This window comes from Lipotes vexillifer, unplaced genomic scaffold (genome assembly GCF_000442215.2).
Source record: "Lipotes vexillifer unplaced genomic scaffold, Lipotes_vexillifer_v1.1 scaffold536, whole genome shotgun sequence".
NCBI classification, from domain to species: domain Eukaryota; kingdom Metazoa; phylum Chordata; class Mammalia; order Artiodactyla; family Lipotidae; genus Lipotes; species Lipotes vexillifer.
In genome coordinates, this window is record NW_006775074.1 from 1107108 (window position 1) to 1123854 (window position 16747).

General features: G+C 40.6%; 2 protein-coding genes across 2 annotated transcripts in view; both read right to left on the reverse strand.

Annotated features, from left to right (window-relative positions):
* Positions 1-655, reverse strand: part of LOC103079825 (induced myeloid leukemia cell differentiation protein Mcl-1 homolog) — a 3875-nt gene extending 3220 nt beyond the window's left edge. Inside the window, 1 exon segment of the mRNA XM_082930863.1 lies at positions 627-655. Within this exon segment, the coding sequence (XP_082786989.1) occupies positions 627-655 (29 nt within the window).
* HEPHL1 (hephaestin like 1) overlaps positions 1-16747 on the reverse strand; it is a 105967-nt gene that overhangs the window by 38525 nt on the left and 50695 nt on the right. Inside the window, exons 7-10 of the mRNA XM_007449646.1 lie at positions 14457-14596; positions 14181-14312; positions 12380-12591; positions 8905-9055 (exon numbers count right to left, since the gene is read on the reverse strand). Of these exons, the coding sequence (XP_007449708.1) occupies positions 8905-9055; positions 12380-12591; positions 14181-14312; positions 14457-14596 (635 nt within the window). The remainder of the gene's footprint in view (positions 1-8904; positions 9056-12379; positions 12592-14180; positions 14313-14456; positions 14597-16747) is intronic.

Consider the following 16747-nt stretch of genomic DNA (forward strand, 5'->3'; position numbering starts at 1 on the left):
CCAACACTGGCAGCACCCTCACCTCAGAGGGGAGCAGTGCTGCAGCAAAAGGGGTTGGAGCAGGCACTTGGCATGGGTTGAGGCCCAGGCTGTGGCAGTTCAGCTGTAGTCAGATATTGGGACTGCTTCTGGCGCACTGCCTGTGTAAGCACCAGAAATGGCTGCCACTGCCCTGCTCAGACACTGCTTCAGGTCTGGCCTCATTTGTGTCTCATAGCCAAGCTCTCTCCCCTTGGCCACAGTAGCTCTCACCCCACTGGAGCTATGTCATGAAGCAAGCAGGCCTGTATCAGTTGCTAGGTTCAGGCTGGGGCACATGCCAGGGCAATCACAGGAAGCTGTCCAACAACCTAAGCTGTTTGAATCTTCCCTCTCTGCCCTGTTTCAGGAGTAAGCAAACATGTGCATGCTCCTCATGAGTGGAGTCCAGGCTTCCTACAGCCTTCCTATTAGCCCCACTGGCCCTTCAACCAGTCTAAGGGACTCATCTTCCTGGCATTGGACCCCAGAACTGAGTTGCACAACATGTGACTCAAAACACTCACTCCCCAGGGAGCCAGGGAGGATCTCGGCCTGTGTAATCTCCCTCTTCTTCTGAGTCCCCTCCCAGGGTTGCAGTTCCCTACCTGATTGATTCTCTTCCTTTCATACACATCCCATTAGATATTCCTTTTCTCCTTGGCTGCATAGGAGTCTTTCTGCCAGGCTTCAGTTAGTTTTCAGTGAGAATTGTTCCACATGTAGATGTGTGTTTTTTTTTTTCATTCATGACATTTTATGTAAATGTAATTGTAGTCACTTTTTTAAATTATAGTTGATAAGGTCCATAGTCATGAAAGTGACTTTCTATAAAATTGTAGTCACAAAAATACATGTCTACAGTTTTTATTTTTATTTAAATTATAATTATTCCTCTTTAGCTGTCAAGCCCAGTTTTTTTGTTTGTTTGTTTTAACATCCTAATGGGAGTATAATTTCTTTACAATGGTGTGTTAGTTTCTGCTTTATAACAAAGTGAATCAGTTATGCATATACATATATTCCCATATCTCTTCCCTCTTGCATCTCCCTCCCTCCCACCCTCCCTATCCCACTCCTCCAGGTGGTCGCAAAGCACCCAGCTGATCTCCCTGTGCCATGCGGCTGCTTCCCACTAGCTATCTATTTTACATTTGGTAGTGTATATATGTCCATGCCACTCTCTCACTTTGTCCCAGCTTACCCTTCCCACTCCCTGTATCCTCAAGTCCATGCTCTAGTAGTTCTGCGTCTTTATTCCCATCTTGCGCCTAGCTTCTTCATGACCATTTTTTGTTTGTTTGTTTAAGATTCCATATATATGTATAGCATATGGTATTTGTTTTTCTCTTTCTGACTTACTTCGCTCTGTATGACAGACTCTAGGTCCTTCCACCTCACTACAAATAACTCATTTTCATTTCTTTTTATGGCTCAGTAATATTCCATTACATATATGTGCCACATCTTCGTTATCCATTCATCTGTTGATGGACACTTAGGTTGCTTGCATGTCCTGGCTATAGTAAATAGAGCTGCAGTGAACATTGTGGTACATGACTCTTTCTGAACTATGGTTTTCTCAGGGTATATGCCCAGTAGTGGGATTGCTGGGTCATATGGTAGTTCTATTTGTAGTTTTTTAAGGAACCTCCATACTGTTCTCCATAGTGGCTGTATCAATTTACATTCCCACCAGCAGTGCAAAAGGGCTCACTTTTCTCCACACCCTCTCCAGCATTTATTGTTTGTAGATTTTTTGATGATGCCCATTCTGATCAGTGTGAGATGATATCTCATTGTAGTTTTGACTTGCATTTCTCCAATGATTAATGATGTTGAGCATTCTTTCATGTGTTTGCTGGCAACCTGTATATCTTCTTTGGAGAAATGTCTATTTAGGTCTTCTGCCCATTTTTGGATTGGGTTGTTTACTTTTTTGTTATTGAGCTGCATGAGCTGCTTGTAAATTTTGGAGATTAATCCTTTGTCAGTTGCTTCATTTGCAAATATTTTCTCCCATTCTGAGGGTTGTCTTTTGTTCTTGTTTATGGTTTCCTTTGCTGTGCAAAAGCTTTGAAGTTTCATTAGGTCCCATTTGTTTATTTTTGTTTTTATTTCCATTTCTCTAGGAGGTGGGTGAAAAAGGATCTTGCTGTGATTTATGTCATACAGTGTTCTGCCTATGTTCTCCTCTAAGAGTTTTAGAGTGTCTGGCCTTACATTTAGGTCTTTAATCCATTATGAGTTTATTTTTGTGTATGGTGTTAGGGAGTGTTCTAATTTCATTCTTTTACATGTAGCTGTCTAGTTTTCCCAGCACCACTTATTGAAGAGGCTGTCCTTTCTCCACTGTATATTCTTGCCTCCTTTATCAAAGATAAGGTGACCATGTGTGTGTGGGTTTATCTCTGGGCTTTCTATCCTGTTCCATTGATTTATATTTCTGTTTTTGTGCCAGTACCATACTGTCTTGATTACTGTAGCTTTGTAGTATAATCTGAAGTCGGGAGCCTGATTCCTCCAGCTCCGTTTTTCTATCTCAAGACTGCTTTCACTATTTGGGGTCTTTTGTGTTTCCATATGTATTGTGAAATTTTTTTTTCTAGTTCTGCAAAAAATGCCAGTAGTAGTTTGATAGGGATTGCACTGAATCTGTAGATTGCTTGGGGTAGTATGGTCATTTTCACAATATTGATTCTTCCAATCCAAGAACACGGTATATCTCTCCATCTGTTGGTATCATCTTTAATTTCTTTCATCAATGTCCTATAATTTTCTACATACAGGTCTTTTGTCTCCTTAGGTAGGTTTCTTCCTAGATATTTTATTCTTTTTGTTGCAATTGTAAAGGGGAGTGTTTTCTTAATTTCACTTTCAGATTTTTCATCATTAGTGTATAGGAATGAAAAAGATTTCTGTGCCTTAATTTTGCATCCTGCTACTTTACCAAATTCATTGATTAGCTCTAGTAGTTTTCTGATTCTCTATGTATAGTGTCATGTCATCTGCAAACAGTGACAGCTTTATTTCTTCTTTTCCGATTTGGATTCCTTTTATTTCCTTTTCTTCTCTGATTGTTGTGGCTAAAACTTCCAAAACTATGCTGACTAAGAGTGGTGAGAGTGGGCAACCTTGTCTTGTTCCTGATCTTAGTGGAAATGCTTTCAGTTTTTCACCATTGAGGACAATGTTGGCTGGGGGTTTGTCATATATGGCCTTTCTTATGTTGAGGAAAGTTCCCTCTATGCCTACTTTCTGCAGGGTTTTTATCATAAATGGGTGTTGAATTTTGTCAAAAGCTTTCTCTGCATCTATTGAGATGATCATATGGTTTTTCTCCTTCAATTTGTTAATATGGTGTATCACGTTGATTGATTTGTGTATATTGAAGAATCCTTGCATTCCTGGAATAAACCCCACTTGATCATGGTGTATGATCCTTTTAATGTGCTGTTGGATTCTGTTTGCTAGTATTTTGTTGAGGATTTTTGCATCTATGTTCATCAGTGATATTTGCCTGTAGTTTTCTTTCTTTGTGACGTCTTTGTCTGGTTTTGGTATCAGGCTGACAGTGGCCTCGTAGAATGAGTTTGGGAGTGTTCCTCCCTCTGCTATATTTTGGAAGAATTTGAGAAGGATAGATGTTAGCTCTTCTCTAAATGTTTGATAGAATTCGCCTGTGAAGCCATCTGGTCCTGGACTTTTGTTTGTTGGAAGATTTTTAATCACAGTTTCAATTTCAGTGCTTGTGATTGGTCTGTACGTATTTTCTACTTCGTCCTGGTTCAGTCTCGGCAGGTTGTGCATTTCTAAGAAATTGTCCATTTCTTCCAGGTTGTCCGTTTTATTGGCATAGAGTTGCTTGTAGTAATCTGTCATGATCCTTTGTGTTTCTGCAGTGTCACTTGTTACTTCTCCTTTTTCTTTTCTAATTCTATTGATTTGAATCTTCTCGCTTTTTTTCTTGATGAGTCTGGCTAATGGTTTATCAATTTTGTTTATCTTCTCAAAGAACCAGCTTTTAGTTTTGTTGAACTTTGCTCTCATTTCCTTCATTTCTTTTTCATTTATTTCTGATCTGATCTTTATGATTTCTTTCCTTCTGCTAACTTTGGGGTTTTTTTGTTCTTCTTTCTCTAATTGCTTTAGGTGCAAGGTTAGGTTGTTTATTTGAGATGTTTCCTGTTTCTTAAGGTAGGATTGTATTGCTATAAACTTCCCTCTTAGAACTGCTTTTGCTGCATCCCATAAGTTTTGGGTTGTCATGTTTTCATTGTCATTTGTTTCTAGGTATTTTTTTATTTCCTCTTTGATTCCTTCAGTGATCTCTTGGTTATTAAGCAGTGTATTGTTTAGCCTCCATGTGTTTGTATTTTTTACAGATCTTTTCCTGTAATTGATATCTAGTCTCAAAGCGTTGTGGTCGGAAAAGATACTTGATACGATTTCAATTTTCTTAAATTTACCAAGGCTTGATTTGTGACCCAAGATATGATCTATCCTGGAGGATGTTCCATGAGCACTTGAGAAAAATGTGTATTCTGTTGTTTTTGGATGGAATGTCCTATAAATATCAATTAAGTCCATCTTGTTTAATGTATCATTTAAAGCTTGTCTTTCCTTATTTATTTTCATTTTGGATGATGTGTCCATTGGTGAAAGTAGGGTGTTAAAATCCCCTACTATGATTGTGTTACTGATGATTTCCCCTTTTATGGCTGTTAGTATTTGCCTTATGTATTGAGGTGCTCCTATGTTGTGTGCATAAATATTTACAATTGTTATATCTTCTTCTTTGATCAATCCCTTGATCATTATGTAGTTTCCTTCTTTGTCTCTTGTAATAGTCTTTATTTTAAAGGCTATTTTGTCTGATATGAGAATTGCTACCCCAGCTTTCTTTTGATTTCCATTTTCATGGAATATCTTTTTCCATTCCCTCACTTTCAGTCTGTATGTGTCCCTATGTCTGAAGTTGGTCTCTTGTAGACAGCAGATATACCAGTTTTGTTTTTGTATGCATTCAGCCAGTCTGTGTCTTTCGGTTGGAGCATTTAATCCATTTACATTTAAGGTGTTTATCGATATGTATGTTCCTATTACCATTTTCTTAATTGTTTTGGGTTTGTGATTGTGGGTCTTTTCCTTCTCTTGTGTTTCCTGCCTAGAGAAGTTCCTTTAGCATTTGTTTAAAGCTGGTTTGGTGGTGCTGAATTCTCTTAGCTTTTGCTTGTCTATACAGGTTTTAATTTATCTGTCAAATTTGAATGAGATCCTTGTTGCGTAGAGTAATCTTGGTTGTAGATTTTTCCCCTTCATCACTTTAGATATGTCCTGCTCCTTCCTTCTGGCTTGCAGAGTTTCTGCTGAATGATCAGCTGTTAACCTTATGGGGATTCCCTTGTGTGTTCTTTGTTGTTTTTCCCTTGCTGCTTTTAATACTTTGTATTTAATTTTGATAGTTTGATTAATATGTGTCTTGGTGTGTTTCTCCTTGGATTTATCCTGTATGGCACTCTCTGTGCTTCCTGGACTTAACTATTTCCTTTCCCATATTAGGCGAGTTTTCAACTATAATCTCTTCAAATATTTTCTCAGTCCCTTTCTTTTTCTCTTCTTCTTCTGGGACTCCTAAAATTCGAATATTGGTGCGTTTAATGTTGTCCCAGAGGTCTCTGAGACTGTTCTCAACTCTTTTCATTCTTTGTTCTTTATTCTGCTCTGCAGTAGCTATTTCCACTATTTTACCTTCCAGGTCACTTATTCATTCTTCTGTCTCAGTCATTCTGCTATTGATCCCTTCTAGAGAATTTTTTATTTCATTTATTGTGTTGTTCATCACTGTTTGTTTGCTCTTTAGTTCTTCTAGTTCCTTGTTAAACATTTCTTGTATTTTCTCCATTCTATTTCCAAGATTTTGGATCATTTTTACTATCATTATTCTGAATTTTTTTCAGGTAGACTGCCTATTTCCTCTTCATTTGTTAGGTCTGGTGGGTTTTTATCTTGCTCCTTCATCTGCTCTGAGTTTCTCTGTCTTCTCATTTTGCTTTACTTACTGTGTTTGGGGTCTCCTTTTCACAGGCTGCAGGTTCGTAGTTCCCGTTGTTTTTGGTGTCTGCCCCCGATGGCTAAAGTTGGTTCACTGGGTTGTGTAGGCTTCCTCATGGAGGGGGCTAGTGCCTGTGTTCTGGAGGATGAGGCTGGATCTTGTCTTTGTGGTGGGCAGGTCCATGTCTGGTGCTGTGTTTTGCGGTGTCTGTGGGCTTATTATGATTTTAAGTAGCCTCTCTGCTAATGGGTAGGGTTGTGTTCCTGTCTTGTTAGTTGTTTGGCATAGGGTGCCCTGTAGCTTGCTGGTTGTTGAGTTGAGCTGGGTCTTGGCATTGAGATGGAGATCTCTGGGAGATTTTCACCATTTGATATTACGTGGAGCTGAGAGGTCTCTTGTGGACCAATGTACTGAACTTGGCTCTCCCACCCCAGTGGCACAGCCCTGACACCTGGCTGGGGCACCAAGAGCCTGTCCTCCACACAGCAAAGAATAAAAGGGAGAAAAAAAGAAAAAGGAAGAAGAAGATAAAATAAAATAGAATAGTTACTAAAATAAAAAATAATTATTAAAAATAATTTTTTAAGTAATTTAAGAAAAGAAAGAAAGAAGAGAGCAACCAAACCAAAAAACAAGTCCACCAATGATAACCAGTGCTAAAAACTGTACTAAAAAAAACAAAAACGGACAGACAGAACCCTAGGAGAAATGGTAAAAGCAAAGCTATACAGACAAAATCACACACAGAAACATACACAAACACACTCACAGAAGGAGAAAAAGGAAAAAAAAAATACGAAAGAGAAAAAAAAAAAAAAAAAAACACACACACACACACACACACACACACACACACACACATATATATATATATATATATATATATATAGTTGCTCCTAAAATCCACCTCCTCAATTTGGGATGTTTCGTTGTTTATTCAGGTATTCCACAGATGCAGGGTACATCAAGTTGATTGTGGAGATTTAATCTGCTGCTCCTGAGGCTGCTGGGAGAGATTTCCCTTTTTCTTCTTTTTTCACACAGCTCCTGGGGTTCAGCTTTGGATTTGGACCTGCCTCTGCGTGTAGGTCGCCTGAGGGTGTCTGTTCTTTGCTCAGAGAGGACGGGGTTAAAGGAACAGCTGATTCGGGGGCTCTGCCTCGCTCAGGCCAGGGGGACAGAGGGGGACGGAGTGTGCGGCAAGCTTGCGGCGGCAGAGGCCAGCATGACATTGCACCAGCCTGCGGTGCACCGTGTGTTCTCCCGGGGAAGTCGTCCCTGTATCACGAGACTCTGGCAGTGGCGGGCTGCACAGGCTCCCGGGAGGGGAGGTGTGGATAGTGACCTGTGCTCGCACACAGGATTCTTGGTGGCGGCAGCAGCAGCCTTAGCATCTGATGCCCATCTCTGGGGTCCGCGCTGTTAGCCGCGGCTCACACCCGTCTCTGGAGCTCCTTTAAGCAGCGCTCTTAACCCTCTACTCACGCACCAGGAAACAAAGGGAAGAAAAATTCTCTTGTGTCTTCAGCAGCTCCAGACTTTTTCCTGGACTCCCTCCCGGCTAGCTGTGGTGCACTAGCCCCTTCAGGCTCTGTTCACGCAGCCAACCCCAGTCCTCTCCCTGGGATCCGACCGAAGCCCGAACCTCAGCTCCCAGGCCCCGTCAGTCCCGGCAGGTGAGCAGACAAGCCTCTCGGGCTGGTGAGTGCCGGTCGGCACCCATCCTCTGTGCGGGAATCTCTCCACTTTGCCCTCTGCACCCCTGTTGCTGCGCTCTCCTCTGTGGCTCCGAAGCTTCCCCGCTCCACCACCCGCAGTCTCCGCCCGGGGCGGGGGGGGCTTCCTAGTGTGTGGAAACCTTTCCTCCTTCACAGCTCCCTCCCACTGGTGCAGGTCCTGTCCCTATTCTTTTGTCTCTGTTTTTTCTTTTCTTTTTTTTTTTTTGCACTACCCAGGTACGTGTGGAGTTTCTTGCCTTTTGGGAGGTCTGAGGTCTTCTGCCAGCGTTCAGTGGGTGTTCTATAGGAGCAGTTCCACATGTAGATGTATTTCTGATGTATCTGTGGGGAGGAAGGTGATCTCCGCGTCTTCCTCTTCCGCCATCTTCCTCTGTATCCTGTAGATGTGTTTTTGATGTGTTTGTGGGAGGAGATGAGTTCCACATTCTCCTACTCCACCACCTTGATCCCTTCCCTCCAGGCATTTTTGTTGACTCCACACTCTGGTGGCCATTTGAGTTTGGACTCTTGTGCATTACTCTGCCACCTTGGGTAATCTCTCCGAGACTAACAAGAATCCCATGTTACTCACACCAATTACAATGTGGGTTTGCTATTGTTAACAATTGATATAAAAAGAGAAGGATAATTAACTAATTTCTCCTACATGAAGATCTTGGATAGGAATGGCTAATGTTTTACAAATTAACACTTTAGATAGTTATACATACAACTTGGTAAGAGGTGCCTTGCTGGATAATAATTATCTCCAATTATCAGCTGGATTGTCAGACTTAATGACATTATTGCAAACCCAAGGGAGGGCATTTTGTCAGTAATTTTCTACATTTATGATGTACTGTGATCTTTGCTAGTTCAAATTTTGTATTGCTTTATCTAAGGCTGATAAAGTGCCTTAGAAGTATTAATTAAGTTTCACATAGGGGGATAGGGAGGTTTCACCACACCTTGTGAGTCTGAAGCCATGAAATATTTTACTCATGACCAAGAACAATACCCAAGAAACCAAACTTAAGATAAAGCATTCCAAACATTTTCACTTCAAATGCAATTATGACTTTCCTTTACAGGAGAGAAAAACATTTTTCATACCATGCATTCGGTTGGACTTCACAAACTCTTTGTCCTCCTTGTCAACACTGAAGGGATGCCAGGTAAACTTCTGAATATTTTCATCAAGATACCTGCTCAGATTCTCATCAAAGACTGTGAATAATAGGTAAAATTCCTTGTCTATTCCTTTCTACAGAGAAGAAAGAAATGAATGTATTAAAGTACAGTTTGGAGGACTGATACCTGCTCAGATTCTCATCAAAGACTGTGAATAATAGGTAAAATTCCTTGTCTATTCCTTTCTACAGAGAAGAAAGAAATGAATGTATTAAAGTACAGTTTGGAGGACTTCTTAGCTCTACTTCACTTTCAAAATTAACACAAAGTAAATTAGGGTCAATGTCAGCCATAGCTTTACTAGGTCATTTTGTAAATCAGGATTCTGATAAATTCATTCTACACCCAACAAATTCATCTTCCTCATTATATCCTTCTCCCTGTCCATGTGACCTCCTCAGAGGAAATAAGTCGTTGCTCAGAAGCTTTCCTTCCCTGTGGTACTCCTATTTTCAGGCTGGTCATCACTGACTTATTTTCCTTACCCTAGACGCCAAGTCCTGGCCTCAGCCTCTCTCTCTGGCCTCATCTCCATGTATTCACCCCCTAACTTATTCCAGCTACCCTGGCCTTTTGCTCTTCTGTGAACACACCAACTTCATTCCTGCCTCAGGGCCTTTGTGTGTGCTGTTCCCATTGTCTAGGAGGTTCTCCTAGGTCTTGCCTGGCTCACTCCTTTATTCTGTTCCATTCCCTCCACAAACATCACCCCCTCAGAGTGCCTTTCCCCAACCACCCTATAAAACAGTCATCATCTTCCATCCTGCCTGCAAACTCACTCACTTTACTTTACCACACTTTACTTTTCTTCATAGCACTTATCTCCACCTGAAATTATATTTTATTTATGCACTTATATTTTTTGATGTTGCCCCATTGCAATGTAGGCTTTGTGAGAGAAGGGAAGTTTTGGGTCCCTCTCTGTATCCCCAGCTCCAACAAAAATGACTGGAAAAGTAGGCACTCAATAGGTGTTTTTGAGTGAAATAATGAATTCATGTAATCCATGGACTTTGCTATGTTATGTTAATTTGAGTTGATATTCAGGGGTTACTTCCCACTGTGTATATTCCTAATCCATCTTTTTTGAGCATGTCTGACCAAACAGCATCTTGAACTGCTGAAATCTACTTTTCTTTAAAGCTGAACCAGAGAGGTAACTGTATTTTCTGTCCCTCAACCATCTTCCCTTCTGTAATGTGCTCCCTTCCAATCTTCCCTTCATCCTGCTGCTTGCTCCAGAGGGATCCTCAGAAGTGCCATCTGATCATATCTCTCTACTTAATCTGGAGAATACAATCTAAACTCACAGTGATCAGTCCCTGCCTACCTTTTCAGCCTCATCTCTCAGCCCTTCCCTCCTGGCACTTGGACCGAAGTAAGGCCAAGATTCTTGCAGCAATCTGAACTTGCTAGGTTCAGCAAGCCTCTGTCCTTTATGCGTGTACCCCCTCAACTTTGATGGTCTCCCACTGTAATCCAGCTTCAAGGGTCAGCTTAGCTGTCCCACCCCTGTGAAGATTTAACTCTTCATTGAAGATAAGGGTATTCTTTGCTTTATGTTCTTACTATACCTTATGTACACTTACTGCTTTTATCACATGGTGTTTTAGAAAGCAATAATTTAAGATCATTGGCTATGGGAAGAAACAATATAGGCTTAAAATTTTTCAAAATACAATATAAAAAATTGGGGGGGCAGACAAGGGGTCAAACATATTTTAAAAGATCTTGGGTTCTAGTGCCATTCTGCTTACCTGCTGTGAAAACTGGGACAAATGACTTGTCTTCTCTAAGTCTTAATTCCCTCATTTGCAAACTGAGGATATGAGTAGTCCCTACTTCATGTTTTTTTGGAAGGTAAATTAGATACTATAGGTAAAACACTCAACACAACATCTGGCAAATACTAAGTACTCAATGTTAACTGTTATTAACTGTGATTGCAATTGTCCACAAGATGAGAAGGAACCATTGAAAGGAGTTCAGTTGAAGAACCTCATCATCTGAGAGTTATTTGGAATATAACTGGGTCTATAAAAGTGGGATATTAGCCCAGGAGAAGGTTAGAAGGTAAGTGATAGGACCCTGTGTAATGATTAATTTTATGTGCCAACTTGACTGGGCTATAGGGTGCCCAGATATTTGGTCAAACCTTATTCTAGCTGTTTCCATGAGGGTGTGCTTGGATGAGATTAACATTTGATTCAGTAGACTGAGTAAAGAAGATTGCCCGCCTTAATGTGGGTGGGCCTCATCCAATCAGTTGAAGGCCTTAGCAGAACAACAAAAAGTCTGACCCCCTCACAAGTAAATGGGATTCCTCCTGCCTTTGAACTGGAACAACAGCTTTTTCCTGCCTTTGGACTCAAACACAAACACAGGCTCCTCCAGGGTCTTGAGCCTGCTGGCCTTTTGGGTCTCCTGGGTCTCTTTCTGAGACTCACCCTTGCAGATCTTGAAACTTGTCATTCTCCATAGTCATGTGAGCCAACTCCTTATAATAGTTTTCTTTCTATCTATATACACATCCTAATGGTTCTTTTTCTCTACAGAACTAGGATTAATGCCAAATATTACAAAATATACCATTTAAATAAATAGCTTGCTATTTCTGCTTGGTAAAGTAATTTAAAATGGTTAAATGGCTGGCTTTTCCTTTCTTCATCAATGTGTTTAATATCATGCAGACACAGCTTGAAATGCTATGCTTTGCCACACTAATCAGTGTGGCAAAGTGTGGCAAGCGAAACAATCAGTGTGGCAATTGAAACTTCTAAGTTGGGACTTGCAAGAAACAATCTACTTGCTTTCTAGTTCCTTTGGTCATAGTGACTAATTTCCAGAGTACAGGGGTGAGCTACAGGGGTTCTCAAACTTGGCTGCACATTGGAGTCACCTGGAGATTCTGATTTAATTGGTCTGGAACACCTGAATAAAGGATGTTTAAAAGGTCCCCAGGTGATTCCAATCTGTGGCCAAGTTTGAGAAAACTTGCCCCCCAAAAAGATCCCAATTTGCATTTCATATAGATCTCTGAAGCTTCTAGAATCAAAGCAATGCACAGGGACAGAGACCCACCAAATTCCAGCCACAACAAGCAGAAATCCTGGTTTTCTAGGTAGGCATATGTAACTTTCAGATCTTAAATTTACATTTAAGATCTGAAAATTAAAATTTTAATTACATTAAAATTACCTTAAATTAAAATTCAGATGTTAAATTTAGGAAAAACAAAATAAAATAAAATCCTCATTTCGTAGAAGTCAATTTCACGAGCAATGAGGAAAAATCCCTTTTTGTAACTGACTCTTTATTAATATTTACTCTCTAGCCATATTACTGATCTCTCTCACATACAACCCTGAGAAGAACTTGGTGACCTTTGATGGCCTACCTGTGTCCCATCAGCATTGAGAATGCCCTTTTTACAGACTAGTAAAGGCCCTACAAGGCCAGAGCTGGTGTCCTTGATTGGCTCAACAGCTGAGAAGTAAAGATAGGTCAGACAGGGGGGATCATCAGCTGTTGGGCTTATGCTTTCAGGCACCATCCACCTGTATGTGAAAGTTTCACCTGGCTTAACGTGTGCCCCTGGCTTCAGAAATCCTGAGGAGATAAATGAAACAGTTATTCAAAGCAACAGCCAAGAACACTAAACTTGTCACACTGGGTCTTCCAGCCCTGGTGTGTCTCTCTCTGATGATGTACTTTGTGGAAGGACAGTTATTTTCACTGTATCCTACCAGGGAGGCCACTGCCACAATCTGCTGTTTCATGAGATAGAAGCTTATATCAAAGGATTATCTTCTTCACAGATTACATTTAATATCTTCACAGATACTACTTCTTACTCAATTACCAGGTTTAGCAAATGTTAGAAGAGCAATAATTGCCCATTTATATATTAATATATAAATGTAAATTAATAAAATATCATTGAGTACCTTCCATGTAGAATATATTATACTTGGCCTTGGAGAGGATACCCCAATAAGTTAAACAAGAGACCTATCTTTAAAGAGTTTGAAATCTAGAAGGTTGAACTAGGAATAACCCAAATAACTACAAGTTAGAGGAGGTAAGCGAAGGCCCAAGGTAACAAAGCTGATAAATGACAGATCTGGGGTTCAAATTCAGGGCTGTCTGATTCCAAAGACTTTGCACTTAACTCTCACATTATATTGCCAAATGAACACATTGAATCTCTCCAACTAGACTGGGGCCAGAGACTTTCTGTATCTTGTCCAGAGCTTTGCAAAAAGGTGCCCAGTAAGTTTTCTGAGTTAAACAATAGAAAATTTGGACATTTGCGCTGTCACTAGTGTTCTTTCTGCACACACACAAAAGTCATTGTGAGCATTTTGACCAAGGAAGAGACTGCAGGCACAGGAAATGTTGCTGCAGCAGGGGGAGGAGAGGGTGGGTGTAGAGAGGGGGAATACTCCCTCCATTCCTTCCTTCTCTGTCCCCTCCCCATCACCTGCTCTGGACTGTGACTGGCCTCATACTTGGGCATGAAGAAGTAAGTATCCCAGGAGTCATGATGTCTGTTGTAGTGATGGGGAAGGCTTCCAATGCAACCAGGAGTTTCCCAAAAGCAGTATAATGAATGGAAGGATAATTCCTGCAGCCACTGGGTGGAAGTTGCCTTTATTACATGTAGAGAGCCTGTGCTACATACTCTGTGATTGGGAGAGGCCATGTATGATGGTAAGCACATAATACTGGTTTTAAATACATATTTGTTGATAGAGACAAAGCAAAGACCACGTGTAAGACTTTGACTTCAACAAAACATTGGAAATCAGAGTTCCCTTTCAGCCTTCAGCCACAGATCCCATCCAAATGCAGCAGAAAAGCTCTCCATCTTATAGAAGTGGGGGTGACTGTGAAAGTAGATCACTTTGAGATTTATTACATTACTGAGGGAAAAGGAAAGGCATTAACACTTCCTAAGTACCTACTGTGGGCCAGACCCTGTCCTAAATTCTCTCCATCATTTCCCAAAGCCCTGTGAAGTGAGTGTCATTATCTGCATTTGATAGGTGAGAAGAGTAAGGTTCAGAAAGTTGAAATAGCTGCTCAAACTCACAGGGCTGGTAAGTAAAGGGACCAGGATTTGAACCAGGTCTGTCCAGTTCTAAGTCATTTGCTCACTCATCCTGTTTCCTACCAAGGCTGAGGCTGGGACTTACCATCTACATTTGGGGCTGCATCAGAGGCCTTGTCATAGATCACACCGTGGGGCAAAATACTGTAGACCTTGTCGGCTTTGTTAGCAAAGGTCACTAACAGAGTATCACCCACCTCTGCCTTGATGATGGGACCTGAGAAATATTAAGAGAAGGAAAGGTAAGAGGATGAAAAGAGAGAAGTGGATAGGAGCAGGAGAAGAGTCATTCCATGTTAGGTGTGCATGTCCTACTAAAACATTTCCCCTGTTGAAAACATGACAGATGGTTTCACTGTACCAAGAATTCCAAGGTGGGCTTCTGCCTCAGAGAGTCTTTTTCTCCGAGTAAAAGTTGCATCAACATACTCTATATACTGAGCCTTCCAATATTTTCCTCCTATTCTGTTGTCCCCTTGTGTGAAGTAGAGCTCAGAGTCACTGTGGAAAGAATGGGAAGTTAGCTGAGATTACACCTCTGCATATCCACCAAGTGCCTTAATTATGGAGCTCTATTGTACTGCCTTTAGCCCATTTATCCACCCTTATCTCCAGAAAAGATAGCACAGTCTTCAACAAAGTTCCCAGGAATAGTCAACCAGCCTTAAAAGTCTTCAGAAGCTGTTTAATGCTCAAGCTCGTTTCTCTCTTAGCCACTGTACTTTCTTCCCCGGAGGTCCAGCAACTGAAGAAGGCACAGGCAAACTCCTTCATTATCAATATTGGTGTCCCAGAATGGTGTCCTACAAAGTAACCAAGAGCTAACTGGTTTCTTTGCAGAATAAGCATCCCTCTATCTCTTGCTGATGTCAATATGAATAGACTCTGCATAGAGTATGCTCTGATATCTGGCATGATTAAGGAATGGAGTGTCTAGTTAATCAAATAATTTAATCAATGGAATTACCATACAAACTATATACATGAAATACCAAATTTCAAAGTTGTGAAATACGATAATATAACATCCAATTAGTACTATCTCTATTCTATTTCTGTCAGTGGTGCCATCACTCTTGCAGACGTGCAGGCTTTGTCTTCTTTTTCTGCCTCAACTCCTTATCTTGTTCATCCTGACTTTGCAACCTTTTATTTTGCACCCTTCCTTTTCTTCACCTTCATTTCTCCATCTTTTCCTTTCCTTTCTTCCCATGGTCACAACCCCAGTACGTGCATGTCCTCCTCACCTTGTGCTTGGACCATTATATAAACCTCCTAACTGTGCACGCAGCATCCTCTATCTCACATTGGCTCACTCTTTTTTTTTTTTTTTTACCTTTTTTAAAATTGAATTTTTTTTATATAGCAGGTTCTTATTAGCTATCTATTTTATACATATTAGTTTATATATGTCAGTCCCAATCTCCCAATTCATCCCACCCCCGCCCCCCGCAGCTTTCCACCCTTGGTGTCCATACATTCAATTTTTTTCTCAGCATACACACTACTACTACATTAATCTTCAAAACAGTAATTTTTATTGTCATTTTACTTGCTCCAAAATCTTCAGTTGCTTCCAATTGCCAATCAAGTAAAGTTCAAATGATTGGAGGGCCTCTGCAATGGATATCCAGTTTACCCCAATTCTCTCTGCATTGCTCTATGTGAGTGCCCGTTCCCCATGCAAATCCCCCACACCAGGCATTCACTCTCTGATCTAATCACTCTGCTTTATGGCAGATGCTTTGCATTAACCCCTGCATCTAAAATTTCCCTCTCTTTACAATTCACTTATATAAATTTTACCATTCTTTAAGACCCTACTTAAGTTCCACTTCCTCTGTGAAGTCTTTCTGGTTATCGTAGCTCTCTCTGAGAGAACTCACTGTCTGGACAACTCATCTAAATCTTATCTGTAACTTGCAAAATCACTTGTCTTCTCCTGTGCATTCAGCATCTTTCTCTACCTGAGATTGGAAACATTGTCTTAGACCTCCCTGCATCCCTTATGTCACTTAGTACATTGTGCTGTCACATATTGCATTAAATATTGATTGAATATAGCTTAATATTTCATATTTTATAAGGAGCTTCTGAATTCTGGAAGGCTTCTAAGAAATAATTTTCAATGTTAATTTTCATTATTTTGTTTATGGAGAAATACTGGTCAATAGAGAATGTTCATATCAAAGAGTTTTTCGTATATGGTCCACACAAATTCTTTAGGCAAGCCTCAAGTACATTGGTTTGGTGGAAGAATGAATGAATGAATGAAATTTACAATGAAAGAAACAAAGGGTATCTTATTGACCACAAAGACAATTTTTAAAACACTCCCTCAAACATTAAAAGGATTATAGGATAGATTCTTGCTGGGGATGCGGGCCCAGATGGCCGTAGGAAGCCAAGGATACAGCATTACATTTAGTCTTCATGTCTCCATAGGCTCCTCTTGGCTGTGACAATTTCTCATACTTCCCTCATTTTTGGTGACCTTGACAATGTTGAGGAGTACTGCCCTGTTCTAAACCCTCAGAGTCTTCTGCTTCAGTTGGCAGAGGAGCCACTTCAGATTCATAAAGACCCCAGCTTAGAGGAAGTAATATCTAGGAAAATTTTGAACATTAAATAATACATGCTACTGGATTGTGA